Raw genomic sequence first — 19,128 nt, forward strand, 5'->3', positions numbered from 1 at the left:
ATCTGGCACTACAAGAATCAGCATACCCTGCAACTACTGATCCCTTTCATGCCTTTCAACCATCCTGATTCCAGAGAGATAGTCCCGTGTTTTGGACACTGCCCCGCTGTCCCACCTGCAGGCTGCAGTGCCCCACTGGCCTGGGGGGGGGGGGGGAGGTTGAGAGCCTTTGATCACCTCAGCTTTGCACTGCAAAGCAGCGGGTGTCCAATAATAGATGCAGTGAGGGTAGGGGTGTGAGCCAAGGGGCTAAACCCAAAATGACGAGAATGGGAACATGCAGCTAGGCCACGCCCTCCCATCCAAGACCACACCCCTGTCCAGCCGAGGTCAACTCCCTTTTCAGCAGCGCACGGCTTCACCATGCGGGGAGTCTGGATTCTAGTGCACATATGTTGGGCGGTATGGAACACTGATACACAGAATGGCAATTGCTCATAGCAAACCATTGGCCCATCACAGGTTCATGTGCATAAAGGCACCACATCACTGTCTTCTCCATTAATGTCTCCAGTTTAAGCCATGCTCATTAGGCATTTCTACTACTTATTTATCAACCAAAACCTCCTCTGGCCAATTAGGACTCCTTCCTACAATTTTCTTCAGTCCAATATTGCTCTTGTATGATCAGGAACGTAGGTCTTCAGTCAGGTGATCCATGATCCAAGGAAATGCTTGTGTAGGTGGGGCACTGATAAACAGTGTTTGGTCTAGCTACAGGGCACAGGAGTCGGGAAGATGTTGGTCTCATGAATGAGGAGGATATTAATGTTCTGGAAGTCGCTGATAAGCTGAAACAGATATCAGGTAGAATCAACACTCAGAAAGGGGTTGCCCAACAGCACCAAGAAACAGAACTGACAATGTCCCCCTTTGCAGCTGACCTGGCCTACACTGGTGCCCCCCAATAAGCCATGCTCAGGTAATTAGTACCCCGTCCCTCTTGGCACCTCTTTTTCAACCTTCAAGGCACCCTAGACAAACGAGTGGCTGCAAGATCACGTGGCATAATCAGAAGCACCCCCTCCATTACATTGGAGTACTTGTATTGATTGAAGCCTCCTGAGAAGTGCCCCCATAGATAGAGGGGGTGGGGGTGGGAGTCACTGCATGGACAGCATGGCTGTATGAAAAGTCTGGAAGCAAGAGTGTGGAAGCTGCGAGGGTCCTTGGGCGAGTAGGGTATGGAGTGCTCAGAGTGAGTCCCTGTTGGGTGGGAAGTGGTGCAGGAAACTTGTGTGTCTTATTGTGTGAGATTGCAACTTGACACTACTGGCCCCAGAATGTCCTGGTATGTATTGCTCCCTGTTTTACAACATATGCCACTGTAACAAAGGCCCTTGATCGCTCGCTAGCTGCTTTTAGCAGCTGTGCAAACGCTAAGCCGCCGCCCTCTGGGAGTGTATCTTAGCTTAGCAGAAGTGCGAACGAAAGGATCGCACAGCGGCTACAAAATATTTTTGTGCAGCTTCAGAGTAGCTCCAGACCTACTCCTAGCTTGCGATCACTGCAGACTATTTAGTTCCTGTTTTGACGTCACGAACATGTCCTGCATTCGCCCAGCCACGCCTACTTTTCACCAGCCACGCCTGCGATTTTATCTGGCACGCCTGCGTTTTTTCACTCACTACCTGAAAACGGTCAGTAGACACCCAGAAACACCCACTTCCTGTCAATCACTCTGCGGTCAGCAGTGCGACTGAAAAGTTTCGCTAGACCTTGTGTGAAACTACATCGTTCGTTGTAATAGTACGACACGCATGTGAATTGCGCCACATACGCATGCGCAGAACTGCCATTTTTTTGCCTGATCGCTGCGCTGCGAACGAAAGCGGCTAGCGATCAACTCGGAATGACCACCAAAGTACTGTGCTGGAGAGAGTCAGAGTTCCCTTCTGTGGTCTGATGTAACCCATACAAGTATTGTGCTGGAGGAGTTGGCGAAGTGTAAGATGACGTACTCAAACCAATGCGTGATATGGGCATAAAAATGAATGGGGACTGTCACGATATGGAATTCACAGGTGATTGAATAAGTTATTTCTGATGGAAATATCTGAACAGCTTGCATGCTTTAATTAGAGATGACAAGACGTGAGCATTGCACCAATGGGGCACCATTATCTCTGCAGGGTACGAACTAGGTGAAGCGCATGAATTGCATCAGGCCCCAATTGGCATTATTATATATCAATGGCTGTGTATGACTTGCTAGTGTTTATATACTGTGTGTTATATGCTATCGATTTATTACTACTTTATTTACTTAAATCCACACACCCAAATAAATGGAAAGTCCAGACGCTGCCATATAATGACTGCCAAGGGGAATTTGTTTGCAGGTCATTCCATTGTGGTTACATCACATCCAAGTAGCATCTGGCCTTAAAGCCGCATTACCACCTAGGAAACTTCTCCACTGGCTCTCTTCTCCACTCTATTTAAACTTCTTCATACATCTCACCCATAGTTCATTAGGTGGCCCATCTCTATCAGATCCCATTAGGGCACAGTAATTACAATGGGCCTGATTCACAGTGGAGTGATTTGTTTGCCACTGAGCATACCTCAGGGAACGTTTAGGCGGTAATGGGGGACTGGTGACTAAAACACAGGCGCGTCGCAACCATTTTGTGGGTTTCTCACAGTTTGTAACTGCGAACCTGTACTCATTATACATGGCTTCGGTGTCTTACTTCCGATGGTGTGTGTCCAGTATGGCAGATCTGAGTTGCCTCCAGTTGCCCCGTTTGAGCTGTTGATGGCAGTCATGCCCATGCGCAAATGACATAAACGAACTTCATATTCTCTCCAAGATACATAGCTGTCGAGATGGTGATCTGACCTCTGGGCCACCATCCTGCGCATGCATTTTTGTGAAAAGAATCCCAGCGGCTTTTATACCCAATGTCATCTATTGGTTGCTGTAGGTACCGTGTCATTAAATTAGCCCATTCGAGAATAACTGCATTGTGATTTACCATTGTGAATGTAGGTCAGAAGAACAGACAGCTCCATATCTTAAAACAATTCATTTATTTATTTACAAAAAAACAGTTTTAAAATCATCAGTAACAAATGAGTGTGTAGTGTGGTGTGGGAGCGTAGCAAGTGAGTCGGGGCATGGTGGTGGTGTATATAGTCTTCAATGTTGCCCTTTACCCTGGCATTGACTGACAACCAACATAAAGGAGAGAGAGAAAGAGAGAGAGAAGCTGGGAGAGAGGAGAGAGAGAGAAGCTGGGGAGAGGCGAGAGAAGCTGGGGAGAGGAGAGAGAGAGAGAGAAGCTGGGGAGAGGAGAGAGAAGCTGGGGAGAGGAGAGAGAAGCTGGGGAGAGGAGAGAGAGAAGCTGGGGAGAGGAGAGAGAGAGAAAGAGAAGCTGGGAAGAGGAGAGAGGGAGAGAGAAGCTGGGGAGAGGAGAGAGAGAAGCTGGGGAGAGGAGAGAGAAGCTGGGGAGAGGAGAGAGAAGTTGGGGAGAGGAGAGAGAGAGAAGCTGGGGAGAGGAGAGAGAGAGAGAAAGAGAAGCTGGGAAGAGGAGAGAGGGAGAGAGAAGCTGGGGAGAGGAGAGACAAAGAGAGAGAAGCTGAGGAGAGGAGAGAGAGAAGCTGGAGAGAGGAGAGAGAAGCTGGGGAGAGGAGAGAGAAGCTGAGGAGAGAGAGAGAGAGAGAGAGAGAGAGAGAAGCTGTGGAGAGGAGAGAGAGGAAAGGATCTATTGATGTGAGAGAGCTGGGGTAAGACCAGGAGTACAGGGTGTTGGGGAAGAGTGACAGAGATGGGGAAGGGAGAGAAATAAAGTGAAAATAGATGAGTAGGAGAAGGGTGACAGAGTTGAGAGTTGACAAGAGGAAAGAAGTTTGTAAGAATTACATCAAGTGGGGATATGGAAAGGGTGGGAGAGATGGATGCTAGGGAAGATGGGATCAGGGAATTCTGGTCCTGTGGAATGTGTAAGAGAAACTGGAACTGTAGGAATAGTGAGTACAACAGATGTTGTGAGATAGGAGATGGGGCTGGCTGTGGAGGGTGAGATAGATTAGAAGCTAAGAGTGGCTGTGGAGGGTGAGATAGATAGGACCTGGGGATGGCTGTGTAGGGTGAGATAGGAGCTGGGGGAAAAAGCAAAAGAGACAGGAATTATGGAAAGTTTAGAAGCTAATTAAAATAGATCAGGAAACGTGAGAGAGGCTAAGGTTGAAGGAGGGTAAGAAAGACAGGGCTGCATGATGGTTATGGTGGTAGTGGGGAAGGGGGGTGCAAGGGAGCTGCAATAAGCTGGGGTAGACCAGGGAGCTATAATGTGATGCAGAAGATACTGCTAGCAGCAATTGAGCAGAGAGAGGTGGGAGAACGATTAAGATTGAGATAGATGGGATTTTGGGAATGATGACAGAATCTGTGGAAATAAACGAAAGATGAAAGAGTAATCCAGGTAGGCACTGGGAAAGGGCAAGAGGGACTGGAGAGACAGGAGCCGGGGAGTGGCAACATTAATACAACTGAGGAGATACACAACCTGGTCACACTGAAGACGAAATGTATTACTTACTAATGTATTACTTACTAACCAGGAGATAATGCTACACAGTCATTTTAGAATGATCTCACCACTTTACAGCTCCTCCCACCGCAAGCACAAGTCCCACTCATGTGCTTTCTACACACACTGCTCGCTAGCAGCACAGGCAAAGCCGTGCCGTCACATTAACAGTGTTAGAAGAGTGTTCTCAAGGCTTCCCCTACAGCATAGTATACTTCGGCCCTCATTCTGGTTTGCAAGCAATGCAGAAAATCAAGCAACTGGGTAAAACCATGCTGCACTGCAGGTGGAGCAGAAGTAACATGTGCAGAGAGAGTTAGATTTGGGTGGGGTGTGTTCAAAAATAAATCTAAATTGCTGTGTAAAAATAAAGTTGTCCAGCATCTGTGGGCTACATACAAAAGCAGACAGTATTTACCCTGCACAGAAAACATGTAATTGTGTTTGCTCCCCTTGCATGGCACCATGGTTTGTTCCAGGCACAAAGTTACATGCTTTTTTTGCTTTACTTACAAATTTGAAGCAGGTCCTCTGTACTGTGCATTTCCCTAGAACACCATGTATGACAGAACTTTCACGCTCATGAATGACGCAGGCAATGGTGGAACAGACGCCAAGTATACCAACGGGAGGCGAATGCTTGTTAATAGTGACGGTCCAGGGCTGTTTACGTATATTATTTCATAGAGTGTTACCAATATCAAAGTTCACCTGACGTATATTGTAGGTATAAAATAAGCACCATTGTATACACGCACTACTGTATAATGTATCTTAGCACCGTTTAGACTAATGAGCACTTGTGACATAAATCCACTCCAGGATTGGGATCCCCGACTGCTGATTTTTACTGCATCCTGTTGTGAGGACACAGAATCAGGGTAGAACAAAGTGAGGGACACAGATAAGACATCGCTTCTATGAATATCATACACCTCACATACAAGCACACATGACAGAAGTTGTGTAGTCAACGCACACCATGTATGTAGTCATGTGCTAACAACTGCCTTTCATAGAGGAGAAGAGGAGGAATAGTGATGTGACAAACACAATGACGTGTATGTGAAAGAGTTAACAGACTCTACATGGATGTCCAACACTATGACCGGGACATGACGGGAAGTCAGAGCACCGCCGTAGAAATATTGAGGCAAGAAAGGAAACTGTGTTATAAAATATTTGGCAGAATGACACCTAAGAGTCAAACAATTATTGTCTTCAGTATACAGTATCGCATTACTTCCTCTGTATCACAGAGTAATAGGTCAATCAAGTTCACTGGATATTACAACACTGTGGCTGCTTTAGAGTCCTTTGGCCAAGGAAGTAATGTCTTTATAGCACCAAACTCTTAAACGTGTCACACTGACGCGTTTCGGGGGTCACTAAAGAAAACCAAATAACTGTGGCTTTCAAATAACCCAGTAGTCTCTCAAGTATGCATTGTTAGTAGGTAATGAATTCAAGCTCACGAGCAGCCTAGAGTGCTAATCGGGTCCACTCCGAGTCATCACCTGCTCTGAGAAAATTCTCTTCAAGTGGGCAACCTCTGCAGAGAGCGAGGCAAGCTGGGACCGCAGGTCCGGGCCATTCGCAGTCGGTGTAGGTGCTGCGTCCTGCACCTGGCTGCCCCACCGTCCACGAGGACAGAGCACTGGTTGCTGGGGAAATCCTGGGGCTACTTCAGGGGGAAAACTGTTAACTTCTCTTGACACAGGTGGTGGAGCATGAGGCAACTCCTCACCTGGAGCACAGGCTTTAAACCGTAGCTTGTGTGGAAGACTTCTGTAGGGGTCAGGAATTGTCTCCAGTCTCACACGAGGATTTTCTACAGTCTCTCCTCCAACGGCTCCATAATAAGTTATGGCTGAAGGCTGCAGTGGTTGGGGTTCTTGCTCAGGAACTCTATCCTCAAAAAAAACTGGACTGCCTACACTGGGGGTGGAAAATCCAGAGTCTTCTGAATGAGGCATGGGTGGAGGGGGGTTAGGTGGCGGAGGCTCATGGAGTCCACACGGTGGTGCATATGTCCCCCGAGGTTCCTCACATGGATCCCGCACCAGGCCAAAGCGGAATCGGAGGGCAAGAAGTTCAGCACGTAGCCTTGCATTCTCCTCTAACAGAGCAATGACACGTCCTTCTAGTGCAAGGTCACCTGCCCGGCGCTTCTCCCTAGAACGTTTAGCAGCCTCATTGTTCTTCCGTCTCTTGTCCCAGTAGTTGTCATCTTTTTTTTCATCTGGGGTGAACTCGCGACGGCGTCGAAGGCTACAGGGAGAAGGTGAAGAACTGGGGGAAGAAGGACTACTTCGGCGCCCAAGAAGAGAACGGGCAAGTAGGAGACCAGAACCCGATAGGAGGGACCCCGAAGAGGAAGAATCATCACCATTATCATTTTGTGGAGGCGTCACGTAGGGCTCAAGTGTCGGAGGGGCCTGATGAGAAGAAGGATCCTCTGAGATGGGGCAAGGCCCATGGCCATTCATATTAGGGTGGGGGGACAGGGCTGGAGGGGAGAGATCACTGAGTTGAGCCAGGGTGGTACAAGGTTGGAGACCAAAGGGTGAATTCCTGCAGAAAACAAGAGGATAAATTAGTTATGACTGCTGAGATTAGGAATACCAGTCACTAGCTATGTTCTGCGCAGAAATAATACACAAATGTTCCAAATCATGTTCACCACTTACACTATACATGAAAAGTACACACAGCAGTATAAAAACAGATAAAAGACAAAAAATACAGCACGAATGATACCGGTAACCACATCCACAGTCATAGCACAATTACAGAGTTTCACAATGTTTGGCAAACAGGCAGCAGTAAAAACGATTAAAGGGGCTTTCCACTCGATTATGTAATACTAACTCCATTGTTACCATACAGCCTATAGATCGGGGGGCTGCAGCAGCAGCAGTCCAGACAGACAAACCAGACAATCCTGAGAATGTTCATTTGGGCGGTCCGTGTTTAATGATACATTTCTTATTTACAAAAAAGGTACAAAGTGCTATATTTTTGTCTTTAGTATGAGCCTGTGTTTATTTTAGATTTAGCGTTTGGCCGTTAGGTTTGCAGAAGACTGAATCCAGCGACCCCCAATCGTCCCTAATCCTAATCTTCAACCCCACACCTCGGTTTCTAACACAAATCTCAATCCAGCTCCCTAGCAAGAAATGAATTCTCCGGCTAACCCTAGGTCGGAACCTATAATGTAGATCTTGAATAAGAGTGTCTATAATCTGTATTACTTTGAGTGGTGGTGGTGGTGGGGGGGGGGGAGGGGCAATTTTTAAGCTGCAAATACACATTAACATTAACAAATAAATAAACCTGACAAGTCATGGGAGGTGAATCTCCCTCTGAATTGCATTAGAACTATACAGACCAGAGGTAGGACAGACACACACATGTAGGGGGGAATTCAAATGTTTGAAAAGTCAGTTGGGTGTCTAATAGACAGGAAAAAACAGACACCGAACAGAATTTTCAAACATTTGAATTCCCCCCATAGAGTGGGACAAAGATAACATCCACAACACCCTGTGGAGCAGCGTGCGCTCACTCGTACACACGCAGGGGGCTGTACTTGCCTACGCACACTGTTACCCAGTTCTCATTAAATTATCAGTTCTTAGACAGCAAAATTATAAATAATCACCTCCCAGGATAGAAGCCTCAACCCGGGCGTGTCTCACACAAACACACAAAGGAATATGCAATCACCGTCACTGTATAGATTAAAAAAACAACACAATTATACCACATTAGCACACAGTCACACATAAGCCTAGTAAACACACAGCTCTGGGGCATAGCTACAAAAAATGCACAATTTTGCTCTAATAGAAATATTTCTGAACATATAAACTAATGTGCCATGCATACTGTATATTTTATTTGGCTACACATTAGAGTGTAAGCTCTGTGGGACGGAATGCCTTTTTTCCTATTAGTTGCTGATCCTACTGTGTTATTGCTATTCCCCAATGTAATGTATCTATCTGCTTCTATTATTAGAAAGTAAGCTTTGCAGTACAGAATACCATTCTATTGCTTTGCCTTACACTGTCTGTATCATATAAATTCCTCCCCTCTCTGATGTGTATCTATCCTCTCTGTAATCAGAGTGTAAGTTCTGCAGGACAGGACAAAATGATATATCTTTGTGCAATGGTTTCTCAGCTCTCTGTGTTCTCCGTATATGAGTGTCAGCTCTGAAAGACAGGACACTACTATGTCCCTTCCAGCTGTATGTCTGTGTAATTTGTGTATATGAGTGTAAATTCTGAAAGACAGGATTCCCCTTATATCCCTTCCAGTTGTGTGTCTGTGTATATGAGTGTCAGCTCTGCAGGACAGGATTCATCTTATGGTCCTCCCAGTTGTATGTCTGTGTATATGAGTGTCAGCTCTGCAGGACAGGGTTCCTTGTATGCACCTTGCAGTTGTACAGTATGTCTATGTATATGAGTGTCAGCTCTGCAAGACAGGATTCCCCTTATGTCTCTTCCATTTGTATGTCTATGTATATGAGTGTCAGCTCTGCAGGTCAGGATTCCTCTTACTGCATGTCCCTTCCAGTTATATGTCTGTGTATATGAGTGTCAGCTCTGCAGGTCAGGATTCCTCTTACTGTATGTCCCTTCCAGTTATATGTCTGTGTAGATGAGTGTCAGCTCTGCAGGTCAGGATTCCTCTTACTGTATGTCCCTTCCAGTTATATGTCTGTGTATATGAGTGTCAGCTCTGCAGGTCAGGATTCCTCTTACAGTATGTCCCTTCCAGTTATATGTCTGTGTAGATGAGTGTCAGCTCTGCAGGTCAGGATTCCTCTTACAGTATGTCCCTTCCAGTTATATGTCTGTGTAGATGAGTGTCAGCTCTGCAGGTCAGGATTCCTCTTACTGTATGTCCCTTCCAGTTATATGTCTCTGTAGATGAGTGTCAGCTCTGCAGGACAGGATTCCCATATGTCCATGTCTCTTCCAGCTGTATGTCTGTGCATGTGAGTGTCAGCTCTGCAGGACAGGATTCCCCTTGTCCATGTCTCTTCCAGCTGTATGTCTGTGTATATGAGTGTCAGCTCTGCAGGACAGGGTTTCCCTATGTCCATGTCCCTTCCAGCTGTATGTCTGTGCATGTGAGTGTCAGCTCTGCAGGACAGGATTCCCCTGTTAGCGTTTCTTCCACTTCATGTCTGAGTGCTCTGTGTACAGTGTATGAGAGGAATAGCTCTGACTCCCCATACTGTATGTATATATATATATATATATATATATATATATATATAATATATAGAGTTGTATATCTATTGGAGTGTGAGCTCTTCAGGCACAGGGTTTCCTATAATGAGGGGATATATACTGTACCTGTGTGGGCTGCACAGCTCCCCTGTCTCCGGCTGCAGCAGAGGACGCCTCCGTTGTTGTGGCTGCCTCACACTATCATCTATCTGTATATACACACAGCTCTCTCCCTGCCCTACAGAGTTCACATCAGGCTGAGCAGTCACCTTACTTAACCCTAGTGCGTCCTGTGAGAATGTGCCAGCCTCTCCCCTCTCTCTCATTCTGTCCCTTTATTTCCCTCTCCCTCCTTCTCCTGCACTCTCTCCCCCCCCCCCCCCCCCCTGTCCTCCTCCCCATACCTCTCATCTTAAAAAGATATCCAGATATACTATTACTAGCACTGAATAATGAAAGCAACTGCACAAGCCAGTGTAAGCACTGCCCAGCTCTGACGTCTGCATACTGTATTTATCATACTGTAACTGCGTGGTGTGCAGGAAGGGGACTGGGTGAGCCTGAGGCTGTTCAGCTGTTGTGGAACTACAAATCTCAGCATGGCATGTCTCAATGTTCCTCCCTCTGCACTTTCAGCAGCTGCCTCCACAAACTAAAGAAATGCACAATGTAGCCTCAGACATGAAGGAGTCCACACTACTAGGTGGGGTAGTGTGGGGTGGGGATGGAGGGGTCCTGCTGATTATGATTATGGCAAGTAACACTATTGTGTGCATGTGAGGTATTTTATTACATACGGTAGCAGTTTTATTACATATGGTGCAGGTGCGCACTCAGGGGGGGTTTCCAGTTGACATGTTATTTCCTCCAATCACATATTCTGCCGACTTCTAGGAACCTGCCAGTTAGAATCTGTTAGGCGCCGGGGTCCGCGATGTCTTTGCGGCCCGGCGCCTAGCAACTAGGGACGCTGAGCGGCTGAGCCGCCTGGACCCTGGCAACGGGGACGCCATGGACGGACCGCGTTCCCCGTTGCAGGGTCAGATTTCAACATACACGCTGGTCTTGTGGGCGTGCAGCAGGGCAGCTGCACAGCATTTGGGGCAATTAGACTGGGGGCATCTGATTGGAGGACTCTTTGTTAAATGCTTCTCAGTGCTTCACACAGACGCCGGTAATAGCTTCCTGCATGCTGTTTTGGTTTGCTGAACGTCTGTTCCAGTCCTGCTGTGTCCGGTCATTCCTGTCCTCAGAAGTCCTGTATCTTGGAGTTGTCATCTCATCTCAAGAAGTCGTTTGGTCCCCTGTAGTCCTCATCGATCACCAGAGAATATTGAGTGGTGTTCGTGAGTTGCGGCTCTGCCGTGTGTTGCGGCTCAGCCGCTTTATCTTTATATTCTGTTTCGGAGCATTTGCGGAGGGTTCCGCTTCCACAAGTCCTCTCCGGAACTCGGCGGTGCCGGGTAGGAGAGTGGACAAGTGGATATTTTGGTTGTCCTTTTCCCTGGCGGTTTTTCCGCACATATTCTAGTTTCCAGTTAGCTTGTAGCCCCTGGCCTGGTTGTTTAGTCAGAGGGCCCCTTGTTATCACCCTGTCTCGGATTTCCCTTTGTCTCCCATTAAGATCTGAGGGGGCATCGGAGTTGGGCAGACATAATCCGCCCTTCAAACGCGGCTGCCATGGGCTCAAGCAACCATAGTCTCGCAGGGGATTTCTGACAGCACGGGCGAGACAACGGAGTTAGGGCGCCAGGGGCTATTTTCCATTCCCGCACCCTTCCCCAGCATTACGTTCCAGTGCTCCGGTCCTCGCAATAAGATCTCCTCAGACCAGAGTGCTGGAATCATAACATTATTACCGGCCCTACCAAAAACTAAAATTAAACAGGGTTTAATTTTTTCTCATTCAGTTTTTGTTAAAGTTTTTTGGCCTCATGAATCCGACAGGTTTAGGGCCAAATCCTGGCCAGCTCTTAGTCAATCAGATTCAAGAACTTACTCAGATGGTTCAGGATCTTTCTCTTCGGGTGAGGTCGCAGGAAGATCTTTTGCGAGCCTCCCCAAAGGTAGTCCCTGAACCAAAGATGCATTTGCCTGACCGTTTTTCTGGTGATAGAAAATAATTTTTTAATTTTAAAGAATCCTGTAAACTTTATTTTCGTTTAAGACCTACTTCCTCTGGTACTGAATCTCAGCGGGTTGGGATTATTATTTCTTTACTCCAGGGGGATCCTCAGACCTGGGCATTTGGTTTAAGAGCAGAGGATCCTGCGTTGTTGTCAGTAGACGCTTTCTTTAAGTCTTTAGGGCTCTTGTATGATGACCCAGATAGAGAGGCGTCCGCTGAAAGTCAGCTGCGCGCTCTCAAACAAGGTAGAAATCCTGCAGAGGTTTATTGTACTGAGTTTCGCCGTTGGTCGAACGACTGTGGCTGGAATGACCCAGCCCTGCGCAGTCAGTTTCGCCTCGGTTTATCAGAGTTTATTAAAGACAGTCTCCTCCAGTACCCCGCTCCTGAGACTCTTGATAAACTCATGGAGCTTTCTATAAAGATTGATAGTCGTCTCAGAGAGCGGAGGGCTGAAAGAGGAACATCTGTAAGGTCTAGTCCCTGTGTTTATTCCATTCCAGAGGACGTCGAGGAGCCCATGCAGATGGGTCTCTCCCGGCTGTCTCCTGAGGAAAAAACCAGAAGGCAAAATTCCGGTCTTTGTACTGTGGTGGTAAGGGACATTTTGCTCGTAATTGTCCGAACAAGTCGGGAAACGCTTTGACCAGGTGAATTGTGAGGGGGTTCACCTAGGTCTGCAGCTTATCTCCTCGAATAACTCTCTTTTAGTCCCAGTTAAGGTTTCCTTGGGCAGCCTCAGTTCTTTGGTGTCGGCTTTTGTTGACAGTAGAGCTGCAGGAAACTTTATGGATTTAATTTGGGCTAAGGCCTTAGGCATTCCACAGTTACCATTGGATAGGTGTATCACCATGCACGGCTTAGATGGGAGTCCGCTTTCCAATGGGGTAATTACTCACCGTACACCTCCCGTAGTACTTACAGTAGGAGCCTTACATTCCGAAAATATTGAATTCTACCTAACACATTGCCCAGCAGTTCCAGTTGTTCTGGGTCACCCTTGGCTGGCCTTTCATAATCCCACCATTGATTGGCGGTCCGGGGAGATTTCCCAATGGGGTACATTTTGTGCTAAGGAATGTATTTCGTATCCAGTCAGAGTAGCAGCTATCATTCCAGAGCTCATTCCTGTGGAATACCAGGAGTTTGCCGATGTATTCTCCAAAGGCAATGCGGACATTCTGCCTCCCCATCGGCCTTATGATTGTGCTATTGAGCTAGTTCCAGGTGCCGCATTGCCAAAGGGGAGATTATATGCATTGTCCGGGCCAGAAACTTCGGCCATGAATGATTATGTTCAGGAGAGCTTAGAGAAAGGATTTATTAGACCATCAAAATCTCCTTTAAGTGCAGGTTTTTTCTTTGTGGAGAAAAAGGATGGCTCGCTTAGACCATGCATTGATTTTAGAGCCCTGAATAAGATCTCAGTAAAAAACACCTATCCTTTGCCGTTAATTTCTGTACTTTTTGATCAGTTATGTTCTGCTGTGATTTTTTTCTAAAATTGACCTTAGAGGAGCTTACAACCTCATCCGAATTAAATCTGGAGATGAGTGGAAGACGGCTTTCAGTACTCAGTCGGGTCACTACGAATACCTGGTGATGCCGTTCGGCCTGTCTAATGCTTCAGCAGTTTTTCAAGACCTCATTAATGATGTGCTCCGTGACTTCCTAGGGAAATTCGTGGTCGTTTATTTAGACGACATCTTGATTTATTCTGAATCGATGGAACAACATGTTACCCAGGGGCGTCTGGTTCTTCAAAAGTTACGTGAGAATCATTTATATGCCAAGCTGGAAAAGTGTGATTTTCACGTCACGGAAGTATCTTTTTTAGGGTACATAATTTCCCCTCAGGGATTTTCCATGGAACCAAAGAAGCTCCAGGCCATCCTTAATTGGGCGCAACCCACCAATTTAAAAGCAATTCAGCGCTTTTTAGGGTTTGCTAATTATTATAGGAGGTTCATCCATTCTTTTTCTGACCTGGTTGCTCCCATAGTGGCTCTGACAAAGAAAGGAGCGGATCCTACCAACTGGTCGCATGAAGCTGAGTTGTCATCCGGGCCTTGAAACAAGCCTTTGTCTCGACTCCAGTCCTCAGACATCCTAATCCGGAATTGCCCTTTGTTGTGGAGGTTGATGCCTCAGAGGTTGGAGTGGGGGCTGTCCTTTCTCAAAAGGATCTGGAGTCTCTGGAGTTACATCCTTGTGCCTTTATGTCCAGGAAATTCTCCTCCGCTGAATCCAACTATGACGTTGGTAATCGGGAGTTACTGGCGGTAAAGTGGGCTTTCGAGGAGTGGAGGCATTGGCTGGAGGGAGCAAAACATACTATTTCGGTTTTGACTGATCATAAGTACCTGCAATACATTGAATCAGCTAAACGGCTTAATGCCCGGCAAGCACGTTGGGCATTATTTTTTACTCGTTTCAAATTTATAATCACTTTCAGGCCTGGTTCCAAGAATACTAAAGCTGATGTCCTGTCACGTAGCTTTCTTCCGGTTCACAATAGCAATCCTGTTGTTACCCCCATACTTCCATCTTCGGTCATCCGGGCAGGCCTCACACAGGATTTATTTACCCAGTTAAACCAGCTTCAACACCAAGCTCCTAGATTTACTCCTGCTGGTCGTCTTTACGTCCCTGAGAGCCACTGTTTTAACTGAATTTCATGACAACAAAGTTTCAGGGCATCCGGGAGTCACTAAGACATTGGAGTTAGTCTCTCGCTCAGTATGGTGGCCTAGTCTTTCTAAAGACATTAAGGAATTTGTTTATTCATGTCAGGTTTGTGCACAGCATAAGGTTCCCCGTTCCTTGCCTATCGGGCAACTTATGCCCTTAACTGTTCCTCTCAGGCCATGGTCTCATATTTCCATGGATTTTGTGGTTGACCTTCCCCTTTCAGACGGATTCCGAGTCATATGGGTGGTAGTGGACCGTTTTAGTAAAATGGCTCATTTTATTGCTCTTCCTCGATTGCCTTCTGCTCAAGGGTTGGCAGTTTTGTTCCTCCGCCATGTGTTCAGGCTTCATGGGTTGCCCACTGATATTGTTTCTGATCGGGGTCCACAATTCATCGCACAATTCTGGAAATGTTTTTGTGCCTCATTAAAGATGAAACTGTCGTTAACATCCGGTTACCACCCACAATCCAACGGGCAAACCGAACGAGTCAACCAGTCATTAAAACAATATTTGCGCTTGTATTCAGCCAAACTCCAGAATGATTGGTCCGAGTTTCTCCCTTTGGCTGAATTTGCTTACAATAATTCTTGTCATTCCTCCACTATAGAGTCTCCATTCTTTTCAGTTTTTGGTTTTCACCCCAGAGCCAATTCTTTTTTTCAGCATTCTCCAGTCTCCTCGCTAACCTTAACCTCCCATCTCAGAGCAATTTGGAAAAAAGTGCACCTTGCTCTCAGAAAAGCGGCCTTCCGAGAGAAGAAATTTTCTGACAGGCTCCGACGTCCTTGCACTTTTAAAATGGGAGATAAGGTGTGGTTGTCAACTCGCAACATCAGGCTTCGACAATCCTCGGCTAGGTTGGGACCCAAATTTATTGGACCGTTTCTTATTATTAAGAAGGTCAACCCAGTTGCCTTTCGGCTACGTTTACCAAGATCCCTTAAGATTGGAAATACTTTTCATTGTTCCCTGTTGAAACAATATGTTTCTTCCAGTAAATTTCCTCAGAGGATCTCTCAGGGTAGATCTCCAGTGGATGTACAGGGACAACAGGAATTATTGGTAGAGAAAGTTCTTGACTCTAAATTGTCCAGAGGTCGGCTTTATTTTTTAGTGCACTGGAAAGGCTATGGTCCGGAGGAAAGGTCTTGGGTCCTGGATAAGGATCTTCATGCCCCTAGGCTCAAGAGGGCATTTTTTCGAGAATTTCCTCAGAAACCTGGCTTTAGGGGTTCCTTGACCCCTCCTCAAGGGGGGGTACTGTTAGGCGCCGGGGTCCGCGATGTCCTCGCGGCCCGGCGCCTAGCAACTAGGGACGCCGTGCGTACGTAGCCGCCGGCTCCCTAGCAACACAGGGACGCCGAGCGGCTGAGCCGCCTGGACCCTGGCAACGGGGACGCCATGGACGGACCGCGTTCCCCGTTGCAGGGTCAGATTTCAACATACACGCTGGTCTTGTGGGCGTGCAGCAGGGCAGCTGCACAGCATTTGGGGCAATTAGACTGGGGGCATCTGATTGGAGGACTCTTTGTTAAATGCTTCTCAGTGCTTCACACAGACGCCGGTAATAGCTTCCTGCATGCTGTTTTGGTTTGCTGAACGTCTGTTCCAGTCCTGCTGTGTACGGTCATTCCTATCCTCAGAAGTCCTGTATCTTGGAGTTGTCATCTCATCTCAAGAAGTCGTTTGGTCCCCTGTAGTCCTCATCGATCACCAAAGAATATCGAGTGGTGTTCGTGAGTTGCGGCTCTGCCGTGTGTTGCGGCTCAGCCGCTTTATCTTTATATTCTGTTTCGGAGCATTTGCGGAGGGTTCCGCTTCCACAAGTCCTCTCGGTGCCGGGTAGGAGAGTGGACAAGTGGATATTTTGGTTGTCCTTTTCCCTGGCGGTTTTTCCGCACATATTCTAGTTTCCAGTTAGCTTGTAGCCCCTGGCCTGGTTGTTTAGTCAGAGGGCCCCTTGTTAATACCCTGTCTCAGATTTCCCTTTGTCTCCCATTAAGACCTGAGGGGGCATCGGAGTTGGGCAGACATAATCCGCCCTTCAAACGCGGCTGCCATGGGCTCAAGCAACCATAGTCTCGCAGGGGATTTCTGACAGCACGGGCGAGACAACGGAGTTAGGTGCCAGGGGCTATTTTCCATTCCCGCACCCTTCCCCAGCATTACGTTCCAGTGCTCCGGTCCTCGCAATAAGATCTCCTCAGACCAGAGTGCTGGAATCATAACAGAATCTGCATTAAATAAACTGGGTTTGTATTACGGTTGATGCAGAGTGAGCTTTCTGATGCTTTGCGGAGCGTACATTGTGTGAAATCGATCTGCAGGTGCCAAGAAAAAGACACATGCGCCTATGTAGATTTGCCTGATGCCAGGGCTTACACCCGTCTGTGACCGGATTGGCTGGAAGGGGGAGTAAGTCTGATTACACATCAAAACGATGTGTATCCTGGCCGATGGCGTGACCGATTAAACGATATATCGGTCGTCCGTAACCACTGAATGATATATCGTGTGACCATGTGATATATATCGTTCATGGACGCATTCTTGTACATGCCCTCATTCCCTGGGTCGCCCTGTTGGGCAAGCAGTACGCATGATGGGACAACCCAGCAAACGACCCACATGAACGTGCGATTGAGCGTCCACTCTAGATCAGGGGTCAGGGAACTTTTTTACCTTTTACCCCAAAATATATTTAGATACGCCAACGTTACCTCCTTGATTTGAAAGGAAGAAAATCATATATTATTAGGCATATACACTGGTTATCACTGTTTATATGGCATTTCTGAGATACTGTGTGTGTGTGTGTGTGTGTGTGTGTATATATATATATATATATATATATATATGTATATATAATTTTTTATTAATATTATTTTTGCCAATTATTTTTTGGCAATGAATGGGTTAATTAACACTTTCTCCCAATGTCAGTGGGAAATTCCCACTGTTATATGAGCCACTGTCTGATCCTGCGGAACTCCATCAGCGGTCAGCCACAGAACACTTCAAGTTCTGTGTGTGGGTTGGCGGGCCGCGGGCGGGAGGAAAGGAAAGCGCAGGACGGGCGGGCGGGCGCGAGGGAGCGCGGTGTGACATCAGCACGTCACACCGCGGCCAGGAACACAGCACAGGGCGGCCAGAATCACAGTGCAGGGCGGGCAGGAGGGAGCGCGGTGTGACGTCAGGACGTCACACTGCGGCCGGGAACACAGCACAGGGCGGCCAGGCGCACAGCGCAGGGCGTGCAGGAGGGAGTGCGGTGTGACGTCAGCATGTCACATCGCGAGCTGGCCGCTGCTGAGCGGGGCTGTGTCTCGGCAGCGCGACCGTCCATTATCCCCAGGAATTAAATTTTTACCCCATTTGAGGTAATTCAACCCCTGTTCCCAGACCACTGCTCTAGATGATATAGTAGCCGATATATCGTTCCAATTTGTGTCGGGACGATATATTGGACGACATATCGTGTAATGTGTACCCATCCTGTGTGTGTGGTGGGGGGATTCTAAAGTATGATGAGTACTGCAAACACATGGGGCCGGATGTAATAATAATAACGCCCGAGTTCCGCGGCCGTGCGGTATGCCGGCTGAAGTCGGACATGCGGTGGTTCGTCGTAAACAGTACAACTGGATTTCTGCATTATTTATTGTTGTTATCTAACATTTTATTACATTTATGTAACATTTTGCTTTTTATGATCCTAGTTCTCATCTCTCACTACTGCGCTACAGCCTAGGTTCTGCTCTGCAGGCAGTGCTGCGTGTAGGAACAGCTGAGCAGTAGCTCTTCTCTTTATGTAATTTACAGATGTTGTTATGCAATTGTGCTTCCATTGTTCTGTGTGTAGTGTGTGAAGGTTTCCACGTCGTGATGTAGTACTGTGGGTGGCTCAATATTGCCCTGGGCCACAGCTGCTGTAAAACCGGCTCTGGTTCTACCAGTAAGCATGATGAACCACCACACGTACTGTATCACATTCTGACAGAGATCCCAGCCACGTCCCCTGCTTTTACTCTGCAACAGCTGGCTGTGGTCAGTCACCCGGCTACCTACTTAGAGGGGGGAGCCACGTGACAGGACTGCTTCCCCTACTGACGCAACACTCCTTGGTACCTTCTCACAGGATGACTCTCAAAAAGTGTCTTTCAGGATTACTGCAGCAAGTGTATTTTTATTTTGACCCAAAAAGCAAGCATCAGGATGCCCCCCCCCCCCTTGCCCCCCCCCCCCCCCCCCTTCACCAGATATCCTGGATATACACCCAGAGTGCACCTGCAATTGTGTCCAATACTGTAAGTCCTTTAGCGCAGTGGAAATAGTTGTGTGCCTGTGAAAATGCCCTGTGTATATCTTTTCAATAAAATGAAATCCTTTTTTCTGCTCCGCAAAAGCCAGGAATACTCCGCGTTTCCCAGAGAAACACCTCACTCCGCCTATTTTGCATAACTTGATGCACAGCGGGTGCAAAGATTTATCTGCATTGAACAATGGGCCTGATTCAGTG

The 19,128-nt window shown here is 47.2% G+C and overlaps 1 protein-coding gene across 3 annotated transcripts in view; it reads right to left on the reverse strand.

Moving 5' to 3' along the window:
• Window positions 1-3,033: 3,033 nt before the first annotated feature.
• LOC134936222 (transcription factor VBP-like) overlaps window positions 3,034-19,128 on the reverse strand; it is a 34,707-nt gene continuing 18,612 nt past the window's right edge. The window contains exons 1-3 of one of the 3 annotated variants that reach the window (XM_063931193.1): window positions 9,914-9,986; window positions 8,203-8,272; window positions 3,034-7,112 (exon numbers count right to left, since the gene is read on the reverse strand). In XM_063931193.1, the coding sequence (XP_063787263.1) occupies window positions 6,029-7,027 (999 nt within the window). In that variant the 5' untranslated portion in view covers window positions 7,028-7,112; window positions 8,203-8,272; window positions 9,914-9,986 and the 3' untranslated portion in view covers window positions 3,034-6,028. Of the gene's footprint in view, window positions 7,113-8,202; window positions 8,273-9,913; window positions 10,126-19,128 lie in introns of those variants that run through there. The other 2 variants (XM_063931192.1, XM_063931194.1) reach the window with 2 other exon arrangements.

Source organism: Pseudophryne corroboree, chromosome 6, assembly GCF_028390025.1.
Source record: "Pseudophryne corroboree isolate aPseCor3 chromosome 6, aPseCor3.hap2, whole genome shotgun sequence".
NCBI classification, from domain to species: Eukaryota; Metazoa; Chordata; class Amphibia; order Anura; family Myobatrachidae; genus Pseudophryne; species Pseudophryne corroboree.